Source organism: Octopus sinensis, linkage group LG8, assembly GCF_006345805.1.
Source record: "Octopus sinensis linkage group LG8, ASM634580v1, whole genome shotgun sequence".
NCBI lineage: Eukaryota > Metazoa > Mollusca > Cephalopoda > Octopoda > Octopodidae > Octopus > Octopus sinensis.
The window spans coordinates 18,087,794-18,113,053 of NC_043004.1; the positions used below are offsets into that span (position 1 = coordinate 18,087,794).

The following is a 25,260-nucleotide window of genomic DNA, read 5'->3' on the forward strand; positions in this document are numbered from 1 at the left end:
TCTTTTCCACTCAGGGTACAAGGCCAGAAATTTTTTGTGGGGAGGGGGTCAGTCGATTAGATCGACCCCAGAATGTAACTGGTACTTAATTTATCAACCCCAAAAGGATGAAAGGTAAAGTCGACCTTGGCAGAATTTGAACTCAGAATGTAAAGAGAGAGACGAAATACTGCTAAGCATTTTGCCTGGCATGCTAACATTTCTTATTTTTTTATTGCTCACAAGGGGCTAAACATAGAGGGGACAAACAAGGACAGACAAAGGAATTAAGTTGATTACATCGACCCCAGTGTGTAACTGGTACTTAATTTATCGAGCCCAAAAGGATGAAAGGCAAAATGGAATTTGGTGGAATTTGTACTCAGAAGGTGCAGACAGATGATATACCACTAAGCATTTCGCCCGGCATGCTGACATTTTGCCAGCTCACTGCCTTAGATGTTATCTCAGGATGAGTACTGCAGAAACTGGCCTATCAATGATGTATATACATTAAGTATGAAACACAGAAGGCTATATGATATTAATTTCATGTTAACATACAAAGCATACAAATTATGAGATGACAATAGAGCACTCTGCAGCAGTTGTTTGATTTGCTAGAAATAGACTAGTCTCTCTCTCTCTCTCTCTCTCTCTCTCACCCCAGCACAAATCCCACCCTACCAGCCTTAAAGATTTAAGACCACATTAAATATTTCTAGATACACTGTACTCTGTGGTGGGGTGGGGTGGGGGGAGAAATTGGTTGGCTAATTATGGTTGGATTGTCTTTGACCAAAAGATACCCTGATGGGGGTTGACTTACTAAACTAAAAAAAAAACATAAAAGAAAGTAAATAACAGAATGGTTTCACCATCTTAAACTACAATATTTGATGGCATATAGGATGCATTTTTTCCCCACCAAAATTTTTCAAAAACTCACCCTGGGTCCTATATGCAAAGTTGGGCCTATATTACATGCTTTGTCTTGTATCTTTTCCTTGTTTCAGCCATTAGAGTGTGGGTTAGGGTTAGGGTTAATTTTTAGTTGAATGAATCAACCTCAGTGCTTATTATTTTTTCTTAAAGCTTAATGGTCTCCTTTGCTGAACTGCTAAGTTTGCAGGGACATAAACAAACCAACACGAATTGTTAGGCAGTGGTAGAGGACAAACATTGATGCAAAGGCACACACATTTCATATGCATATTTTACACACACACACAAAGGAAGGACTTCTTCAGTTTCTGTCAACCAAATCCACTCATAAGGCTTTGGTCAGCCTGAGACTACAATAGAAGATACTTGGCCAAGGTGCCACGAAGTGGGACTGAACCCAGAGCCATGTGTTTGGGAAGCAAACCTCACACCACAAAGCCACTAAAAATACTTTTCTTGAATATGTGCATCTAACAAAGCCTATGCAACTTTCATGCCATCAAATACAGTGATCTTCAGATTATTGCCCACACAATCAAACCTAAAGGTTATCAAAGATTCAGTTCCATATCACAAAAAAGTACCACTTACTTAGCTGAACTGATAACATTCCAATCTTCATCTCCCAACGCATCATCAGCTATATTTTCTCTGGAAACTAAAGCTTCTTTGGCCAGTTCAAGTTTCTGCAGTCCATCTTCCTCTGATTTATCTGGCAGGTCTGCAAATATAAAAACATTTCATAATACAGGTTTCCTACATTTTTTTCACTATTTCAACATACAAACATTCGATATTTCAGTACGGTTGTGAAGCCTTTGTTTTTAAGTTTACATACATTGATATTAGGAATTATGATGGACGTCCACTTGTGACCAAGGAAGACCATTGCTGAACTTCAGGAACATTGTGCGCTCTAGAACTTATATTTTGCATTCGTGGCTCTGTTGGTGGATAATGAGCCCTGCTCTTGACAAGCATACACGACTGCAAACATTGCAGATCAAGCTTTCCCCATTCACTAAACCAGCAGTGTGCTTTCGAGCAGCACGCTTAAGTTCTTCATGCAGAATACATGCTCTCTCAAAAGTGTCAACCCTACTCCTTAACCTGCTTCCTTCATCTGTGGCGATAGCAGGCACTGCTCTCCCAGTCAATCTCCTGCATATCACAGGCCTTTAATGAGGACTTGACAGTTCTTAAATCACAGCTTTGGTTTCTGCTGGGGTATTTTTTCACTCACAAGGTCCCCATATAGCATCTGCTTAGGGATCCTGCTATCTTTCATTATAATAATGTGTCCAGTCCAATGTAGCTGGTGAATATATATATATATTTAAGGAATCATCATCATCAGTTAACATCCGTTTTCCATGGGTTGGACGGTTTGCCTGAGGACTGGAGAGCCAGTGGTTGCACCAGGCTCCAATCTTATCTGGTAGAGTTTCTACAGGTGGATGCCCTTCCTAATGCCAACCACTCTGAGAGTGTAGTAGGTACTATACGCACACACACACATACATATACATATATATATATATGTACATATACACATTATATGTATACATATATATATATATATATATATATATATATATATATAATTGAAAAGTACATTTTCAATTATCTATTCACACATAACAGATGCCCAAACACAAATCTGGAAGTACATATAATACTACTACTGGATAGCACAGGGTGAAATATGAAGGTGGACAAGGCTTATACTGTACTCTACTTCGTTCTTAATAGAATATACCATAACTATATCAAAATAGAAGAATGGAGAATTTTTTGGTATTATTTATTTCACCATTACACATGTTTATTCACCATTACTCATAGGAGTTACAAAATTGTACATTGTAGAAAAGATGTAAGATATAACCTATTAGATATTCTTCAGGCAGAGAATTAAATAGTTTGACATTAGTTACATTTGACGGATATTTGTCCTCATCTCATTTGTTGTTAACACAACGTTTTGGCTGATATACCCTCCAGCCTTGTTATTATTATCAGGTGTCTTGTTATTATTATTATTCAGGTCACTGCCTGGAATCGAGTTTGATTCCAGGCAGTGACAAGAAGAAGAAGAAGAAGAAGAAGAAGAGGGAGAAGTAGAAGAAGAGGGAGAAGAAGAAGAAGAAGAAGAGGGAGAGGGAGAAGAAGAAGAAGAAGAAGAAGAAGAAGAAGAAGAGGGAGGAGAAGAAGAAGAAGAAGAGGGAGAAGAAGAAGAAGAAGAAGAAGAAGAAGAAGAAAAGAAGAAGAAGAAGAAGATGAAGAAAAAGTGTATATTCCACTGATGAGGCAAAGCATTCCTAAATGCACAGCTAGTAATCCAGGATCTGGAATTATCCAGTAATTTTTTACTAGTTTCATCTTGTCTTTTTGTCTTCTCTCCGTGTTGCTATATGGACACTTAAGGTGGTTTCAGAGTCAGATCATGGCTGCTATTTTCAGCATGATGCTATCTCGTAGATACCTTAATTTATAATTTTAATAATTATTACCTTTGAAGGTAATTTTTTCCATGCTAGCCACTTGATAAGATCGTTATTTTATTTTAAATTAACGATCTTATCTTTATATATATATATAGAGAGAGAGATGTACTCGCATAGCAAGTGATTTGATCTGAGATCGTGTGCTGGAACGAAAACAATTGCACCGTGGAAGGTGTTTGTAAGCCATTTAAGTAACACACAAAAGACGTTCGATTCACTTCAACATTTAAGTTTAATTTGTCAAAATATTTTCGTCGCTAAAATCCGTGACCTGTTCACTGACAAAAATCCGTGTTGCATCTCTTTTTTGTCAGTGAACAGGTCGCGGATTTTAGCGACGTAAATATTTTGACAAATTAAACTTAAATGTTGAAGTGAATCGAACGGCTTTTGTGTGTTTCTTAAATGGCTTACAAACACCTTCCATGCTGCAATTGTTATATATATATATATATATATATACACACACACACAGGTATTGCTGTACGGTTAAAAGGCTTGCAGAAGAAACTCAAAACGTTTTCAGTCATAAGATCTGAAAAGTAAAACTACAAGGTGTGTGTGTATAGGTGTAAGAAATAAGCATTAACTAACCAAATATTTCACTTACCTTGATTGTCCCGAAGGCGGCTTGGTTCTGTGTGAGGGTCAAAATTGTAATTTGGCACTAACTTAACTCGCATGCGAGAGAAATTCTCCTGGTTTGATAGTTTCCAGTGTTTGCATTCAGAAGATCTGAAGAACATACAAAAGTAGAAATATAACATTGAGGAATCCTGAATTTCCAAAAGGAGCTCTCAGAGAGAAATGGTATCATCACCATCATTTGGCATCCAGTTTTCCATGCTTGCATGGCTCAGGTGGAATTTGTCGAGATTTACTATGACAGGATGCTGTTCCAGTAACCAACCCTCACCTGTGTCCAGGTAAGGTAATATTTCTCCATGGTCAGAAAGGGAAGATTGGACACAAACAACATTTATCTATCTGTCTATCTATCTATATATATTATACACACACGCGCACACACACACACAAACGCACAACAGGCTTGTTTCAGTTCCAGCTTACCAAAACCACTCACAAGGCTTTGGCTGACCCATGGCTATAGTAGAAGACATTTGCTCAAGGTGCTGCACAGTAAGACGGAACCTGACATCATATGGTTGGGAGCCAAATTTCTTAACCACACAGCTACTTCTGCTCCTACAGACAACAACAACAACAACAAGAGAAACAAAACTGAAAATGTAGTCCTTACTCATCAGACCAGGCCCCACGTTTTGCTAGAAAGAAACGTTTTGTTGCTCTCCACTGCCTCATCACTGCATTGTGTTGGTTGCGAAGTTGTGTTGTGACATTCTGGAATCGGCGATGTTCTTGAGATACCTTAGATTTGGCAACATCCACAATCTGACTCTAGAAAAGAGGAAGGCGATATTCTGGTATTAGATAAGCATTAAGAATTAAGGATTGTATTACTACTAAAAAAGAAAAAAAAAGAAGGCAGGGATAAAGTTCTTTCTCCTCAGAATAAGCAATAGAATAACACTTCAAATCATCATCATCATCATTTAACATTTGTTTACCATGCTGGCATGGGTTGGATGGTTTGACAGAAGCTGGAAAGGCCAGGATCCACACTAATTCCATTGTCTGTTTTGGCATGGTTTTTATAGCTGGATGCCCTTCCTAATGCCAACCACTTTACAGAGTGTACTGGGCGTCTTTTACGTGGCACCATTACCAGTGCCTTTTCTGTAGCACTGACACCAATGCTTTTCACATGGCACAGTGCCAGTACGTTTTAGTATTGCAAATAATTACTAGAAATCCAGATGTGACTTTAGGTCTAGTCCCACTGTGTGGTACTGGGGGCAAGAGTCTTTTAGTGTAGCCACCAGCAGACCAAAACTTCATAAGAGGACTTCGTAGATGGAAACTGAAAGAAGTCTCTTGTGTGTGTGTGTGTGTGTGTGTGTGTGTGTGTATGCCCATGTATGAGTGTTTTACCACATTTGTGCTTCTCAAAAAAATTAGTAAACAACAAATGATAATTTTGTTATTTCTCTATCAACAAATCATCGACTGGCTTTGCACCCTCAAAAACAGATGGAGGAATCCTTACTGGAAAAACAGTATCAGTTAGCAACAGAAAAGATGTCCAGATATAAAACAATGTCACAAAAAATGGACGAACAGATGTAAAATAATGAATAAAAAAAACAAAAAAAAACAACAAAGATATGTCATGAATGGCTGGGATGGAAAAACTAGCATAATCTACCTGGAAAGCAAGTTTGCTCTTTCCCTGCTCCAGGTTTCGTTTGTGTTTGTTCAACATCATCTGTTCATGGCATTCACTCCAGAATTCGATCATCGCTGATTGGTGTTCCAAAAAGATTTTTTCTATAAACTGTTGTAATTGAGGGTTGATCTGGAAGAAACAACATTGAGATGCTGAGATACGGCAAACAGAAAGTTATTGCAACAAACATCTATTCCTTAATTCCACTTCATGAAAACTATAACTAATTCTTATCTTTGGTGGTGAAGATGTGTCTGTGTGCATCCTCAAGTTACAGGGAGGCAAATATAAGAGAAGTGGCACAGAGGATTGAAGCAAAGGGGTAATGTTTTTAATTCATAAGGTAGGGAACGCATAGAGCTATGACAAGATGTATTTTTATAAAGACACGAACAACAGTTGAAGGTAAAATTATTATAAATGAGAGTTCAAGATATACCATAGAACTGGTTTGTCAAGAGAATGTTTTTACTAGACACCGGTCATCCAAATAGAGTAAAAATTTTATTTAAAATCTCTTTATCAGTAATTTTCATCATTATTAGGGGTCATCTGTGAACATCTGTGAAGGCACATGGCTTAGTGGTTAGGGCATTCGGCTCACGATTGTAAGGTTGTGAGTTCAATTCTTGGCGACACAGTGTGTCCTTGAGCAAGACACTTTATTTCACATTGCTCCAGTCCACTCAACTGGCAAAAAATGAGTAGTCCTTGTATTTCAAAGGGCCGGCCTTATCATATTCAGTATCACACTGAATCTCCCTGAGAATTACATTAAGGGTACATGTATCTGTGGAGTGCTCAGCCACATATACGTTAATTTCACAAGCAAGCTGTTCTGTTGATTGTATCAGCTGGGACCCTTGTCGTCGTAACCGACGGAGTGCTCTAAAAGGGGTCATCTGCTCTCAGCAGTTTGAATACCAAGAATCTTCATTTCCGTCTTTCCTCTGCCATTCTTACCTAAATGCTACTGTTTAGTCCAATCCTAGATGTTATCAAATGAGTTTATTTTAGGTTTGTTTCTGAAGTGTTTGCCTTTTATCTCTCTTTCTAGAAACCATCTTTGGATGCCTTGTGTTCTTACTGTTTGACCAAATTACATTAATCCCTCACCCGAACATGGTTTATTATTTAAGCTTACATCAATTCCTCCGTGGTGTTAATTTACATTTATAATAAAATTAATATATACAAATTATAAACCTAATAAAAAAAAAATATATAGTACAGTACCATTTCTACTACGCAGATTTTCACCTATTGTGTGTGGGGATTTGGAATGTAACACCCACAATAGTTGACGGATTATTGTACATGAGCTTCCTTTTCTTTTTTAATTAGTAGAGAACAATGAATATTTTGAATTTGCTAATTTTGTTTTTGTAATTTAGATAAAACAATATACTTTTGATCCTCACCTGAGTGCTAACAAAATCTGACCATTCTTTCTCTTGACAATATACACGGAAATCATCAAAAAATGTTGGACTTCTTGAAGTTGGTGGTAAATGTGGCAGGTAGATTTCCATATTCAGTAGTGTGTAAGATTTGTCGATGAGAGCTTTTAACACTGGGATAACAAAAGAGTAAGTATCGCTGTTTTCTGAAATAAACCAATGATTAAACATGAACCTGCTTATCACTATCTTTCACATCATCTTCATCACAACAACTACCAACACCCCAACACCAAAATCTAAAAACCCTCTACCAAAGCCTTATAAAAGGCAAATGACTAGACATGGTGGAATTTTTTTTTTAAAGAAATGACACTTTATTTTGTAGGAATTACATTGCAAGAAAAAGAAATTGATTCTCAGACAAAATAAACCCAAACTATTCTTTTTATTTGGTTCATTTATTATTATCATCACTTAACATCCACTTTTCCAAGTTTGTATGGGGCACAAAGAATTTGCTGAGGCAGATCTTCTACAGTTGAATGCCCTTCCTGTTGCTACCTTCACCAGTTTCCACACAAGGTAAGACTCCCTCAAGGCCAGACATGTTTTCACAAAATATTGGAAATGAATGACACTGCTAATATGACGGTGACATTCATTTACAACTATATGCCTATGCTGGTGGCACATAAAAAGCACTGCCTACAATCTCAGAGTGGTTGGCGTTAGGAAGGGCATCAAGCTGTAGAAACCTTGCCAGATCAGATTGGAGCCTGCTGCAGCTTCCCAGCTTGCCAGTCCTCAGTCAAACCATCCAACCCATGCCAGCAATGAAAGCGGATGTTAAACAACGATGATAATGATAACACTACAATTACACATTTAAAGATAGAAAAAGACCGTCTTATACACTGACAAAAGCAACACTATAAAGGATACGGCCATAGTGAAAGATAAGAATAAATAAATAAAATGAGAGAGAAGCAAAAAAAAAATGTGAAAGAAGGTTTACGAACCATTTATTGCAAGCTGTAAGTGATTGTACAGTGTCCCCACAAGATAAGAGGCTTCAGCTGAACTTGTTAAGATTCTCGTCTGCACCAATGAATGCAATCGAGCCGTTGCAACAGCACACAACTGCAATAAGTTTTAAAGAAAACCTGTAGTTTTTTTTCTATTTAGCGACTTTGAAAAGGAAAAACTTAAAGTGTAAAAGGATATGTCAAGAACTCAAGATTAAAAAAACAAAAGTTATATATCACTGAGACGTTATGATGGTGAAAATATAATGTAGATGTTAATACTAAAAGAGATTCTTTTTCAAAGATTAGGTCTAATGCTAAAAATATATATTCTCATTAACAACATCTAATTACAGATAATTAAACATTTAATCAATATAATCAATGATAATTAAGTTAATGATTTAATCAATATACAAGAAGGGAAAGAAAACAGAAAGATTAAAAAGAAAGAAACAGTTTATCTGTGTTGAAATATTATTGCAAATTTCATAAGGCAAAAATATTGAGGAAAACTGCTTTACCTCAAGTTCTGGTCGACAAGCAAATGATAATAAGATCCGGAACCCAATATGAACCATTTCTCGCCATTCTGATTCTGATTGAGTGTCCCAGACAGATAAAGCTTCCAGTAAAGCCATAACATCCTCTACCAACTGAAGAGAGAAATTTGAGAATTATTAGTCACATGCAGACAGACTTTTGATGTACAAATACAGACAACTGGAAGAAATGTGTGTCAGTTGGTGTGTTTGTAGGTTGGGTCTGTGGTGGTGATTGTTTGGGTCTGGTGGTAGTGATTGGTGGGGTCTGTAGTGGTGATTTGTAGGGTTTGTGGTCGTGATTGGTTTGGACTGTGGTGGTGATTGGTAGGGGCCTGTGGTGGTGATTGGTTGGGTCTGTGGTGGAAATTGGGGGGGGGGTCTATGGCAGTGATTTGTTGAGGTCTGGTGGTGGCGATTGGTGGGATCTGGGGTGGTGATAGATGGGGACTGTGGTGGTGATAGGTAAGGTTTGTGATGGTGATTGATCAGGGATCTAGTGGTGGTGATTGATCGGGGGTCTGGTGGTGGTGATTGATCGGGGGTCTGGTGGTGGTGATTGGTTGTGGGTCTGGTGATAGTGCTTGGTTGTGGGTCTGATGGTGGTGCTTGGTTGTGGGTCTGGTGGTGGTGATTGGTTGTGGGTCTGGTGGTGGTGATTGGTTGTGGGTCTGGTGGTGGTGATTGGTTGTGGGTCTGGTGGTGGTGACTGGTCAAGATTTGGTGGTGGTAATTGGTTGGGGTCTGATGGTGGAAATTGGTTGGGGTCTGATGGTGGTGATTGGTCAGGGTCTGGTGATTGGTCGGGGGTCTGGTGGTGGTGATTGGTTGTGTTGATGAATGAGAATAAGTTTCTTGGGTTGCATGAAGAAGTAACTGAACATCAGCAAACATTTTAACAAGATTTTTATCATCGAATCTAAAGACAGATTGTGTTGCTCTTTTACAGATAACCACAGCAATAACTACATCCTGGGAGAGAAGGAAAAACCATGCCACATTCAAAGAAGTTACTTAGAAGACAGTTTCTGTATGTTTAGTTCAGTCTCTGAGAACCTGCAGATATCTATACAAATATCTGATATGGCAAGAATGGAGGCACACATTGCTTGGCTGCCTCAACAATCTGCAATTAATTACTACCGCAAGCCACCTGGTGTCATATATGTAGAAACTAATGACATATTATAAACTTGTACTTATAACAATTTCTCATAATATATATATATATATATATGGTGCAGCCTTCGGGCTCCCCAGACACCAGTTGAACCGTCCAACCCATGCTAGCATGGAAAGCAGACGTTAAATGATGATGATGATGATGATGATATATATATATATATTATATATATATATATATATATATATATATATATATATAAATGCACACACACACACACACACACACACAGATACTTGCTGAAAATTAAAGTAGAGTAATATTACCTAAGAGTCAACAACTATTGAAAAGGTTACAAGACGCAATGAAAATTTTAGAAAAATAAATAAATAAATGAATGGAAACTTTACCGGTGAGTGTGTTAGATTATAAGGCACTAAAAGAGAATGATTCTCCCCAGATCCAACAGAATATGCTTCAACACACGAACTCGCATAAGGAATCTTGCAAACCAAATCCCAAAACGAAATATTACCTAATTTCTTGACATATATAATAAACTAATTCCTAAATATGTATGTGTAAGAGAGAGAGAGAGAGTGTATGTGCATGCCTCTATAAAACTGATGGTACAAATATGCATTAATATCGTCCAACCCATGCTAGTATGGAAAACAGACGTTAAACGATGATGATGATGATGATGATGATCTTTGTATCAAATTAACATACCCTTTCACTATATACAAAGTCACTACCATTGATGTTATCCATAATGAAATCCTGTACAATCTTGATTAATTCAACAGCATTTTCTGTGTGGTAAGCCATGGATTGACCTGTAAAGGAGAAGGCAAATGCTCAACATGAGGGATCATGTGAAAAGACAGAAGCACAACCATTCACTTTAAGAAAAGAATACTTAAGCATCTGCCTTGTAGTGAGACAATGGTTTGATTTGGTCAGACATTTATTTTACACACAAACACACACACACATCACTTATACATATAATGCTTTCAGCTATAGGCACAAGGTCTGAAATTTTTTTTTGGGGGGGAGGCTATTCGATTACATCGACCCCAGTGTTTCAATGGTACTTATTTCACTGACCCTGAAAAGGTGAAAGGCAAGGCTGACCTCGATGGAATTTGAACTCAGAACGCAAGGACAAATGAAATGCCGCTAGGCATTTTGCCTGGTGTGCTAACGATTCTGCCAGCTTGCTGCCTTCACTTATACATATAATAAGACCATATGTAAGCAGTGAAAAAAGAAAAAGATGAAGAGAAGAAACAGCAAGACAGTCAGATGAGAAATTAGGGAATTTGGATTTAATTTCCATTTTTTTTATTACATCTTTTAATGTCACAAATTTCTCATGAATCACTCTGAGAGAGAGAGAGAGAGAGAGAGAGAGAATAGAGAGGGTATGATAGAGAGGGTATGATAGAGAGAGTATGATAGAGAGAGAGAGAGAGAGAGAAAGTGAGAGAGAGAGAAAGAAGGAGAGATAGAGAGAGAGAATAACACTAACCTGAATCCCGCACATAGTACGTGCATGAGATGAGCAATATTTCAAGAAGACGGCGCTTTAACTCATTTGGATGTTTCAATAGTTCATATGATTGGTTCATTTTATCAAGGCAAGAGAACACTTGACCCCTTTCCTGTAAATAACACATGTCTATAGTTAAAATGTAGTCCGGGTGTGTCAGCTCCATCAGTTTTCTCTCTGGGTCATCAACATCAATCAGTTATTATGAAACCCAACAAGTAAAAACTACCATATAGTGACTTCTCCAGCAGCAAATATCTCCAAACTTAGTGACACAGATCAGATAACAACCTTATGAGGCAGACAATACTGCCACGCAATGACCAATCAGAGCATGGTTTCAGACGGCAGGAAAACATAGCATGTCCCATTTTAAGATGGTAGTGGGTTGATTTTGAGGGAAATTTAGCTATAATATTTAGAAGGTCAAGTTTTATGAATTTACTTGAGGTGCAAGAAATAATAGCCAAATCTCCCAAAAACCATCTCCTGTCATTGTAAAAGAAGAAGGACACTTTGGACGATGTGGTCCTTATAATCTGTACCTCAGACAACCTTGGGATGTTTAAAGCTGGAACACAGTTGATCATAGATCTGCTTAGTTGTGGTTGACCTGTGGTTAAACATCAATAATACAGCACATCTAGTGTGATAGTCTTGTCGGTTTATTTATTCTAAAGTGTTGACCAACCCATACCAGCATGGAAAACGGACACTGTTCACGATGATGATGATGATGATGATGATGTTTACCATAAACTGCTAGGCATTAAATCAGTTTAAACAAACTTAACTAGATTTTGTTGACTACAACTGAAGAAGTACAATGAATAATTTATTTTCTCTTTGGTATAAATGTGGCAAGGCTCGTATTCCAACCAGAACGATTTAGAACTAATAAGTTAACGAATGTGGAAGCAAGTGGCCTAGTAGATTGAGTAGCAATTTTCAAACACAGCTCCCAGGGCCACATGTGCTCCTCAAGCGTGATTCTGGCAGCCCCTGATGGGTTTCCATCTATAAATAAATATTTTTCTTTAATTGACTTGTGTTTTACTTATTTCAGTGCAGGCCCCTTAGAAAAATCCACGTTTCGGACCAAACCCAGATATTAAAAAAGGTTGAGAACCATTGGGTTAGATGGTGTGTTGTGTTCTTGGGCTTGATACTTCATTTTACAATGTTCCAGTCCACCCAGCTGTAAATGAGTTTCAGCAATAGCTGGGAAGTTAATCCTGGAATGGACTTGCATCCCACCCAGGTGGTAGCTTTGTAATCTCAGTCATTTACATGCTATGGAAACTGAGTTAAACTCAAGTCTTATGAACTCATGACAAACCTAAGTTAATCTAAAACATCATCATCATTTAACGTCTATTTTCAATGCAAGATGATTTGTAAGATGATTTGATAGGAACTGGCAATATGGAGAGATGCACCAGGCTCCAACTGTCTGCTTTGGCATGGTTTCTATGGCTGGATGCCCTTCCTTATGCCAACCATTTTACTGAAGTTACCAGCTGCTTTTTACATGGCACTGCCACAGGTGCTCTTTTACATGGCACCGTCACAGGTGCTCTTTTACATGGCACCAAAAGTCTAAAACAATGAGTAGTGATCTATGTTGATAAAAAGGAAGAACAGTTAATAAAACAAATTAATATTATGATCATAAACACAATTCTCAATAATTCTAAAAAGTTTACTTACCCTCCAAGCTGCTTTATCAGAGCCCTCAACACCTTTCATTGTTATCAATGCCAGTACCATCAACATATTCTCCATAAACTCATCACTATCGTCTACAGACTCCTGCACATAAATCTTTGGAATGCCAAGACTATCCAGTGCTTTCTGGAAAGCCTCAGCCTCTAGCACTGAGGGTTTACGGATTCGAAGCAACTCTTCATTCTCAGCTTCTTCTGGCACAGTAGGAATGTCGATAAAACTCTCACTGTGAGGTATCAATCCATTTGACAGGGACTCCGCACTCTTCCCACTCCCTCTCAGACTGCTCAGATCTTCGATACTGGTGCTCGAGCTACGGCTCATTGACCTCTCCCTGTCTTCTGTATCTTCTAATCCCCAGTACTCAGACTTCAGCTGATCATACATAGGCGTGCCAACAAGGCTGCAAGGTGACAGTAATGACTGGGGGGGTACAGATGGTCGAATATCTAGAAACATCTTTTGGGAACTGACTTCAACATCATTCCCTAAATCTTCGCCAGATTTTGAGATCACATAACTGGAAACGGATGAGGGCATCCTCAGGGTGCAGTCTTCACTGGCTTTTAATATTGGATGGGAAAAAGAATTGGACATGGTACACGTGGATTTGGGATAATAAATAAATAATTTGCATAAAATTTCCTGCCAGCATAGTTGTTTGGCAAAGTTCTTGGCAGCACCATTTACAGTCACCAACATTTTAAGAATCTGAAGAAAAAGAAGAAAAATAAGAAATAAAACTGTAAAACATTGCTGTTTATATTACTTTTTTTATCTGATGAATTTTCTTCCTTTTTATTTTGATCAAAAAAGGGAAAAATATTCCTGAACATATTCACTGTCAAAGGGATCATTTTTTGATTTACAATTTCAAACGATCTACAACTCTCTTTATAGAATTACCTATCCTTTCCTTCTCCCCTCATCCACAGTCTATATTCTCCCTTATACTCACCTTTTTGTACCTTGAAGGTATATTCTGGAACCCTGTAGCCTCCATCTCCATCTCTCGTTCAGCTACTCGCATCCTCCTTTGCAAAATGTGGGGTACCCATTTATCACCTCTGTAACAAAACACCTGTGCTTGTCCCCTTATCGAACTTCAGCCTTCAACACCTGGCATAAATCCACCTCTCTCTTTCTCTCTATTTCAAATACACATTCACTCAGTGGCTTTTCCCTTTTTTTAACTTTGCCTAGTAAGTTATTTTGGAACCTCATTAATGCCAGTGTTACATAAAAAAAAAAACACCCAGTACATTCTGTAAACAGGTTAGCATTAGAAGGGGCATCCGGCCATAGAAATAATGCCAAAGCTGATATTGGAGTTTGATGCAGCCTTCTGTGATTTGCCAGACTCTGTCAAACTGTCTAATCCAAGCTAGCATGGAAAATGGAAGTTAAATGATTACAAGATAAGTTGAATGGAGTTGGGTTAGATTGCTCCATAATTACTAGTTTGCAAAAAGTGCACGTGACCTATGATTTGCCAATCAACTCAGGTAAATTTTTGTTAAGTAGAGTCTAAAATATTTATGAGTGTGAGAATGAGTAGAACACCACCATCATCCTAAAATATTAGAGCAGCACGTTAGTCTGGGCCGAAGTATTTAGTGGCAATAAATAGCAAGCCTAGCCTTTTGAATGTGATTCAGTCATAGGATTATAGATGTGTAGCAGTTTATAAAAGAAACTTGAGGTTAGGCTCAAAAAGGTCATAGTATCACAGTATATTGTAGTAACTGAACACAATTATCGTAATTAAAAGAGATTAATAATGACAATTTGTACTGCCAAGAATCAACAGAGTTAAACAAAAAATAATTGGGATATGTTAAATAATCAATGTGGCCAAGTGGTTAGGTTGGTGCACTCACAATCGCAAGATCACAGTTTCGATTCCTGCACTGGGCAGTGCATTGTGTTCTTGAGTAGAACACTTCATTCCACATTGTTCCGGTTCACTTAGCTATAAATGAGTTCCAGCAATAGCTTAGAAGTTGTCCCTGTGATGGACTAGCTCCCCATTCAGGGGCAACTGCTACTATAGAGTAGAATGTTACTATCAAGTAGTGAAGGAGTGTGGCCAAGTAGTTAGGGAGTTACGCTCATGATGCAAGACTGTGGTTTCAATTCCTGGACTAGGCAATGTATTACATTCTTGAACAAACACTTCATTTCATGTTGCTTCAGTCCACTCAACCGTAAATGAGGAAACCTGCAATGGACTGGCATCCCTTTCAGGAGAAATGTGATCTCAGCCACCTATATGTCATGAAAACAGGGTAACCAGTCCTGAGTCCTTGGACTTGAGACAATACTTAAGTAATCAATAAAAGAGACAACAAGAGCACTCAGAGAGTGCAAACCTCCACCAAGGCAACACCAACATCCTCTTTAGCCAGAGACGATTTTTTTAAATGAGAATATTTGAAATAAAACTCAACTGCTCTCACAAATGAGAATACTAAAAATGAATCCGACTGCTCTCAAAAATTAAGTTAAAAAAAAAGGGAAAAATAATCCAGAATCTTTGTCTGGTACCTGATCAATCCCAAAATCTAATCTGTTCGTGCCAGTCATGAGGCCAAATATCCCTTAAAATTTCATCCAAATCTATCCAGCGGTTCTTGAGATATCTTGTCCAAAGACAAACAGACAAACAATACCACCACCTTCGCTAAGACAGAGGTAATAATGTTTCTACAGCAAAAAAAAAAAAAAAAAAGAAGCTAATAGTGAAATTAACAAAGTACTAACCTGCTTACTGCATTCCAGCTTAATACTGATGTCACTTTCTTGGATTAATTGCATCAGTCCTAAGATGGCAGAATAGCATTGGCTGGTATCTAGAAATGGATAAACAAAGACCTTATCACCAATGATACAATGTATGAAACAGTACTGACCAATTTGCTTGTGGCCATTTCTGTTTGATACATATGCACTATACAGATACACAAAACAAGATTAAATAAGATAGTGACAGATAAGATAATATAATAACAAACAAAACAAAATACACAAGACAACGTAGACAGGATGAGATGAGGTAAACAAGACAGATAAGACAATACAGCAAGATAGAGAAGGCTAAGTAGATAATACAAGGTATATAAGCTAAAAGGAGATGAATAAGATGAGATAGACAAAAGAAGACATGTATTTTATTTTTCCCAACATCTTTTCCTCATTCTTGTTTTTTTTTTATGAAGGACTAGTGTCCAAAACATCAAGATTCTTTCCATTCTTTCTAGGCATTAAATGAATAGAAAATATAGATATAAGTAGACAATATATGTATGGGAAAATAATATATGTAGATAGATATGTAAACAAAAAATGCATGCAGACATACATATGTAGATACACACACATGTAAATGGCCATACTTTCGACAATGAACACAAAAAGTAAACATGGGAAGAATAAATTTTAACTAATTTTATAATCATTTAATGCTTAGAAAGAACGGAAAGAATTTTGATGTTTTGGACACTAGTCCTTCATCAAAAAAAAAAAACAATAATGAGGAAAAGATGGTGGGAAAAATAAAATGAATAAGATACATGTTGATAGTAAATGGATTTCTGCTGGATGTGGAGATGAATATTCAGTTCTTTGATCAACTGAATTATCTATTTTTGAATTAGCATGTACGTGGATGAGTATTCCATAGACATATGTATCTTTAATGTAACTCTCAGTCTATGTCACATAGTGTGGCAAAGCTGGATCTTTGAATTGCACGGGCAATCCTCCATTTAGCAGGCTTCCACACAGTTTCTCTCTCACAAAGCTTAGGATGAGCTAAAGCTTTTGTAAAAGATACTCGCCCAAGATGGAACTGAACCCAGCCTTTGCAACTTCAAAGCAAACTTCTTAACCATTTAACCATACTACATCCATATAGACAAAGATATAAACTTATGTGAAATAAGTAAATGAAAATATATATGTATATTCTATGCATCTTCTTCCTAATTCCTTAACTTCAAATTCAAATTTACAATACCACCAAATATGAGAAAATTATTATCTCCCTTGTATTAACCGTTTGTTAACCCTTTCGTTACCAAACTGCCCAAAGCTGCCCAAAAAAGTTTTGGTTCAGGCGACCAAGCCACCCAATTCATATTTAAATGAGAATATCAGAGCAAATCTCGTTAGTACATTCGTGAAAACATGTGATTATACTTCGTAAACAGTTCATCTACAGTTTTGTACAATGATCGACATGTAATTTTAATTCCCTGAATTTTGGGAGATTTTTTTCCACATGTTTTTTGGCATTGATTTTTCTTCAACTTTGAAAATGGATAGGAGTTTCATGTTATCAAGCATTGATTCCGAATTTAAAGCTTTTTCAACGGAAAATAGGGAGATATCGAGAAAAAGAATGAATGAGGTCTTAAAGCACGTGGTGTACAAAATAATGAATAGGATATTTTTTTATCCGTTAACCGAAAGCAGTGATTCCGAAGAAACAAATCGGCGATGGCGACAGCAAAGACGGTTTTACATTGGAATGAAGTGAAAAACTTTAAAAATGTTTTTATTAGCAATTTTTCTGAGGAGATAGAGTTTATCTATAGTCTTTCTTAGGAAGCGAAACCATTAGACTTTTATTTTTTTCAGTATGCTTGTTTGGAGCGATCACTGTGGAAGCAAACTGTTACGCAGAATGTAAACAAACACAAAATTGGGGATCAAAGTTTGGAAAATTTGTGAAGCAAATACTGGATACTGTGTGGATTTAGTTTTTACACAGGGAAACTAATGTTAGTGAGCATGGCTTAGGGTACGATGTGGTCTGGAAGTTATTGTTTGAAGCGATCGATGTGGAAACAAATTTATGCAGATTGTAAACAAACACAAAATGGGGGATCAAATTTCGGAAAATTTGTGAAGTAAATAATGGGTACTGCGTGGATTTAGTTTTTATACAGGGAAAATAATGTTAGTCAGCATGGCCTAGGAAACAATGTGGTCTGGAATTTATCACTTCCATACCATAACCAGGGCCGTATATTATTTTTTGACCGATTTCTTTAGTTCGGTCAAACTTGCGGTGGATTCCAGTATTTCACTTTATTCCACCTTTATGGTACACCTGTTGTGCATTAAATTCAACTGATGATCTAGTGATGTGCACAATTCTTCTTTATCAAAATTTTGTTGCATACCCATTTGAATATTAGCTGATGATTCATTTTCTATGGTGATGTTTAAACAAAATTTTAATATTTTTACCTTTTGCTCAATTTAAAATTTTAATATTTTTACCTTTTGCTCAATTTACCTGGATTTACCTGTAATTAAAGTCACTTTGAGACAAAAGTTATGCAATAGAATTGATTAAAAACCCTTTCTTTAATTATGTTCCAAATATCACATTAATATGTTGATAAGTAAAAAAGTTACAGTTATTTAATGAAACAAGCCTAAATTCATGATTATTTTAGAATTTAATTGAAACTCATGAGTGGTGTATTTTGGTCACAAATATAGTAACGAAAGGGTTAAGGAGACACCATCATGTAACATACACACACACACACAGTAGACAGATCTATAAACAGAGAGATATGTACATAGCCAGATAAATGAAAGAAAGAAAAATTATATTTAATAGTCAAGACTATTATCACAAGTATAATAACAATAATAATAATAATAATAACAAAATAGCAGCAAGATTGGGCAGAATAGAATGTAGAGAGGAGCCAGTGTCAAGATAGACCAGGAATCAGCAATTTCTTGTCATAATGAACTAAATTTTGATTTTTTAGAATTTTTTTTTTTTACATTTTCTTTGTTTCTGTGTATTTACATGTGTTCCACATATTTTCTTTTACTTCTTTCAGTCACAGGACTTTGGCCATGCTCAGACATCACCTTGTACAGTTCTAGTCAAACAAATCACTCCTGGTACTTGTTTTTAAAGTTTGGTATTTATTCTACCGAATACTTTTGCTGAACTGCTAAGTTACAGGCATGCAAACAAACCAACACCGGTTGTCAAGTGGAGGGGCACACAAGGCACACACACACACACACATACATACATACATACACATGAAAAACAGGTCCATATAGTTTCTGTGTTACAAATCCACTCACAGGGCATTGGTCATTCCAGGACTGCAGCAGAAGACTGTTGTCTGAAGTGCTGCACAGTAGGACTGAATCTGAAAGCATGTGGCTGCAAAATGAGCTTCTTAGCCACACAGCCATGCTTGTCCTTATCTTACTTATAAAAATATATTTTCAATCAGCATTTCAATCACAGACAATGCTTGCGGAAGCAATTTTTTTTTTAAATCATAAACAGAAAAAAAAAATTTTTAAATTAAAAATTATCTAAAAGTCATGAATTGCTCAAAGGCCCACAAATACATTAAAGTTGAACATTTTTTAGACAAGGTTTGAGGCCTACCACAGTGGCCTGCCTTTTGCCAATCCCTGGTATAGACACTGATAGTACCAGAAAAGACTATGACATTACTGGAAAATGATGCCACTGTTAATGTAGAGAGAAAGTGACAGCATCAGAATAGAGAAAATTAATGCTCCCTGTATAAGATCATAGCTGAGAAAATATTAGTCTCAACACAAAATTTTATTGGGTTGGCCCAGAAGTATATTTGGTTTTTTTTTTTTCTTTTTTCAAATGAAAATAAGACACAAGTTTTAAGCAATTTAATCAATCAATGATATAATTACTATTTTGTCCAGTATCTTCTGCCATCTTGAGGGCAGCCCCACTATTCCCTGCTCAAAGAATTTCCTGTCTTTACTGACAAAACACTCTTCCAGGTGGAAATCTGAAGACACAAGGTTGGGCAAATATGGAGGGTGCAGCAAAATAACTCAGCCTAATCTCAAAGAAGTTTGCAGCCTGGTATTGTCGTGATGAAAGACAATACTCTTACAAGTAGCAAGTGCTGGACATTTCTGGTGGATTGCTGCATTTAACTTGTCCAGCTGATCAAAATATACATCTGAGCTGATAGTCCTGTACGTAGGAAGAAGCTTATAAAATACAACACTCTTCTTATCCTATTAAATTTAAAGTATAACTTTCTTTAGGTGAAGTCTTGCTTTGGAGGTCGTTTGTGGTGGTTTGAAATATTTCCCCCATAATTGTTTACATTTCACAATGTTATAAACAATTCATCTTTTGTTTTGTCAATATTCTCTTCAGAAAAAGCTGTTTTTTTTCAAATGAAAATAAGACACAAGTTTTAAGCAATTTAATCAATCAATGATATAATTACTATTTTGTCCAGTATCTTCTGCCATCTTGAGGGCAGCCCCACTATTCCCTGCTCAAAGAATTTCCTGTCTTTACTGACAAAACACTCTTCTAGGTGGAAATCTGAAGACACAAGGTTGGGCAAATATGGAGGGTGCAGCAAAATAACTCAGCCTAATCTCAAAGAAGTTTGCAGCCTGGTATTGTCGTGATGAAAGACAATACTCTTACAAGTAGCAAGTGCTGGACATTTCTGGTGGATTGCTGCATTTAACTTGTCCAGCTGATCAAAATATACATCTGAGCTGATAGTCCTGTACATAGGAAGAAGCTTATAAAATACAACACTCTTCTTATCCTATTAAATTTAAAGTATAACTTTCTTTGGGTGAAGTCTTGCTTTGGAGGTCGTTTGTGGTGGTTTGAAATATTTCCCCCATAATTGTTTACATTTCACAATGTTATAAACAATTCATCTTTTGTTTTGTCAATATTCTCTTCAGAAAAAGCTGTTTTTTTTCAAATGACTGCAACAAAAGAGATGGAAATCTGTTGGGCAAATTCAGCCTCATTCAATTGATGTCAGAACCAAATATCGAGCCTACTGACATAACCAAGTTGATGCATACAGTTTCCACTCAGTTTGGATATTTGGGGAATTGCAATCATCATGGTCATCTCAGCTGGCTGGCCAGAGTGAGGAGTGTCTTGAAGTAAAAAGATTTTCCAACTGAAATCATGAAAACCACTTCTGGCACACGCATTCCATAACAATATTTTATCTGTAAACAGCACATATCTTCCTGCTGATTTCTGTGCTTTCTTGCCTTTTTGAAAATAAAAAAAAAGCATGAAGTGTCCGAGGTTCTCCAAGCGCACAAAATACTGCCTCATCAGAAGTTCATGTCAATCCACATTCAAATGATATGACAAGTATCTGACAAGAGTGCATACGCAAGGGACAGACTGAAATTAGCTACATGTTAAAAAACTTGAAGTTTAATACCAACAAAAACCGCATGAACTTTTTGGCCAACCCAACAGATTATTAAACTGCCAACATCAGAGATAAAAGGAGGGATTACGACATTAATTCCAAGAAAAGAAAAAGAAATCAGTTACATAATAATAAGGAAAGTATTTTCTGACCTGAAGCAACAACCAGTTCACCACCAGTTTTAGTAGGATGAGAAACAGAGAAGTGAAATTCCTCCACCAATAAAACCCCTCGGTCAAACAAGGAATGAAAATTAAACAAAAAGATCGATACTTGCCACGGAAAATACTTGCTTTCATACCTGAGAGCATGAGTTGCTTTAACATTAGTTCAGCAACAGGTAAAGAGATTGGTCTTTCTCTCATCATACTCAACATGCCGACATAGCCCATCTCGTGTAGACGCAACCGATTCTTGCTTTTGTCATAGACTTTGTCTGTAGTTAATAAGATGTGGAATAGCTGAAAAAGAAATAATGGGGAGAAAAAACAAAACTAGTAATTTCTTGTGAGGATAAGCATTCATATAAAGACTTGGCTAGGTTGTTATTACCATTGCACTGTGCCCCATACAATCCACTAATTACTCAATATTTGAATATATGTCAAAGTTTGAGACTGAAACTGAAATATGTCATACATCATGGAGGTAAAGAATGTATTAATTGCCTAATGCTCTGACTAATGTATGTATGTCCTGGGTATGACATTAAACCACCACAAACGACCTCCAAAGCAAGACTTCACCCAAAGAAAGTTATACTTTAAATTTAATAGGATAAGAAGAGTGTTGTATTTTATAAGCTTCTTCCTACGTCTGGGAGTTCTGGAGAGTATGGAGTTACCACTTGCATCTCTTCAATTTGTAAAATTATTTTAAATCTTCCACTGAGGAGGGAGCCAGTTTCCAACAAAGATACAAGGCTCCATCTTTGGGATGTAGTTAACACAGATGAATTCACTTTTAGAACTTCAGAAAAGTCTTGCATATTTTTACTGTTCCACTCACAGATCGCACTTGCGTGAATCAGCCGGTCAATTTCTCTTTCTGAAAATCTCAGTTTATCCAGATTCTCCTTTAAGCATTTATTAACAAAACCTAGTGCTTCAATTATTATTGGTACAAATATGAATTCATAATCTGGATATCAAAGCTGGAGGTTTCGTAGCAGTTGTCCATAGATATCCTCTTTTTCTTTGATTTTCAAAGAGATATTTATATCTGCAGGGCAGCTGACCTCTAAGATGGTGTGTGTGTGTGTGTGTGTATGTATGCATGCATGCATGCATGGATAGGTATGTACACATGTGCATGTATGTATGTATGTATGTATGCATGCTGCTAGCTCTCCAGGCCATAGTCAAACCATCCAACCCATGCCAGCATGGAAAACAGATGATGATGATGATACATGTATGCATTCTCTCTATATACAACAAAGTTAGTGTTAACACATTTAATTCTGTATAAAAAATCATTGGAGAAAATAAATGTTGATTTGTTTTTGTAATTTTACCTTCGAACCTTTATAAAATTGTTGTTGTTGTTGTTGTAGATGGTTAGACGTAAGTCAACATTGTCTGAGAGGACCTGTCATGAAAAGCATTCCAGTCATGGCCATCCCTTCTAGTTTTAGGAAGTGAATTGGCAGAAACGTTGAGGTATTGGATGAAATGCCTTGCAGTATGTATAACAGTTTTTTGCATTCTGAGTTCAATTCCCAATGAGGTCAACTCTACTTTTCAGCCTTCAAGGGTCAACAAATGTCACTGCCATCGACCACATTTGGATGGTGCTTTTTACATGCCACTGGCACGAAAACCAGTCAGGCAGCACTGGCATTGGCCACATTTTGATGGTACTTTTTACATGCTACCAGCACAGGAGCCAGTGAGGGGGAAGAGGCTGGCACTGACCACATTCAGATGGTGCTTTTTACGTGCCACTGGCACAGGAGCCAGTTGGGCAGCACTGGCATCGGCCACAACTACAATTTCCATTTGATTAAGATTTGAATTTTAATTTTGATTTTACTTGACTCAATGGGTCTCCTCAAGCACAGTATGTCACTCGATGATTCAAAGGTACTTTTTAAATGGACTGGTTATGCGACACTGGTGTAGGCTATGGCTATGATCTCACTTTACTTGCTAGGTCTTTTTAAAACACCCACCTGGGCCCTGGGTGCCTTTAGTAATGTATATTCTGTTGTAAATATTCGGACCAGTTTTTAGGTTTGCATATATCTCCCTCACTTTCACCTGTCATGATCATCATCAACCCTCGGACATTACTGTCCTGAATCCTGGGAATCATTGGGCTGGTCACCTAATTTCTATGGTGTATAAATGACCAAGAGCACAACATTCCCCTGGATGGGATGCCAGGCCATCACAGGGTTACTCATTAACAGCTGAGTAATGTGAAAAAAAACATTTTGCTCAAGAATACAATACACCACCTGGCTCAGGAATTGAAACCACAATCTACCAGTAATGAAGGCCTGAAAAATGGGCATAGGGACTGCCCTCTCTCCTAACTAAGCAATAAAACTGTAGAACTACATAATATAATGTGTTTCCATAATTAAGCCCACAGAATGAGATATGAGGAAGATTTAGCTGCTTTTTCTAGGAAGTTTGAATAACTATATGGTGGTTGCCACATTGGCTTGTTCATTTAACTTTAGTTAGGAATAATAAGATATAAACAAAGTTTGTCTTTTTATGGATTACAACAAAAGATAGCGTGAGAGGTACCAACCTCCACATCTCCAAACTGCCAAGTCAATTAGAGAGATTGATTATTTAACATCAAATTAACAGATTCTCAAGTTAATTAACACAAAATATTCAAAGTTGAAAGCAATATTACAATTAAAATTATGTGCTTTTATTTAGTATTCATCATAACCAATTAACATCCATGATCCATCTGGCATGGATTGGATGGTTCGACAGGATCCAATGTGTCCAAAGACTACAACATGGACCAATGTCTGTTTTGGCATGGTTTTTACAACTGGATGACCTTCCTAATGTCAGCCATTTTATAATGTGAACTAGAAAAAATATACAAGAAATAAATGTGTAAAAAAATAACACAGTCACCACATTTTAACCCTTACAGTGTAAGAACTAAGTAACTTGGATTCGTACATGAACACTTCAGACATGGGAACTAGGTTAACTTGTTTTCCATGAGGTATTTTCCTGAATTCTTTACATCCCATATGAAGTACACACATTTTATTTTTTCAGGCCAGTAGAAAGAGACCATGAGAACTGATTTGCATATGATTAGCATGTTATATCATTACAATTTAATCAGTGGAATGAAGGATAATATTCTAGCTGAATACTTTTAAGGTTTTGCTTCTGGAATTCATCAAAAATGTATGCAATTTTGTAAGTGGTGGGTGGAAGATTTTCGCACTTTTTAACCAACCACTAATTAAAAACAGAAAACTAAATCAAAGATTCACAAACCTTAAGAATGCGTTCAGTCAGTTTGTTGGAGTAGTGAGTATCAATGAGAAGAATATAGAGGAGTTCAGACATGTCAGGTTCAAACAGGAGCAAAATCAATTGATCAGGTTTTTTCCGTGGATTTTCCATCAACATCAACAATATATCTAACACTTCACATTTCTGCAAAAGAAGATCCCACATGCAACTGTAGTTATTTGATTGCTACAAGTACTACATTACAGAATGAAACAATTAAATAAAGTTTTGTTGTATCTTGGGAGGGTCATTGTGCCAATAATAAACATGGATGGGTTCTATTTCACTTCTTTATTATTAGTCAATTCAAGGTGGTGTGATGACAGAATCATTAGCACACCGGACAAAATGCATTTGTACTTTTTTTTATGTGACACC

At 36.9% G+C, this 25,260-nt stretch overlaps 1 protein-coding gene across 4 annotated transcripts in view; it reads right to left on the reverse strand.

Moving 5' to 3' along the window:
• The window catches only part of LOC115214931 (neurobeachin-like protein 1), a 345,811-nt gene that overhangs the window by 38,596 nt on the left and 281,955 nt on the right, over positions 1–25,260 (reverse strand). For 2 of the 4 annotated variants that reach the window (XM_036505273.1, XM_029784012.2), the window contains exons 27-39: positions 24,865–25,026; positions 21,678–21,837; positions 15,882–15,970; positions 13,101–13,829; positions 11,370–11,502; positions 10,565–10,671; positions 8,692–8,823; positions 8,162–8,282; positions 7,161–7,345; positions 5,719–5,868; positions 4,693–4,850; positions 4,042–4,166; positions 1,516–1,645 (exon numbers count right to left, since the gene is read on the reverse strand). In XM_036505273.1, the coding sequence (XP_036361166.1) occupies positions 1,516–1,645; positions 4,042–4,166; positions 4,693–4,850; positions 5,719–5,868; positions 7,161–7,345; positions 8,162–8,282; positions 8,692–8,823; positions 10,565–10,671; positions 11,370–11,502; positions 13,101–13,829; positions 15,882–15,970; positions 21,678–21,837; positions 24,865–25,026 (2,381 nt within the window). Of the gene's footprint in view, positions 1–1,515; positions 1,646–4,041; positions 4,167–4,692; positions 4,851–5,718; positions 5,869–7,160; positions 7,346–8,161; positions 8,283–8,691; positions 8,824–10,564; positions 10,672–11,369; positions 11,503–13,100; positions 13,830–15,881; positions 15,971–21,653; positions 21,838–24,864; positions 25,027–25,260 lie in introns of all 4 variants that reach the window. The other 2 variants (XM_036505272.1, XM_029784011.2) reach the window with 1 other exon arrangement.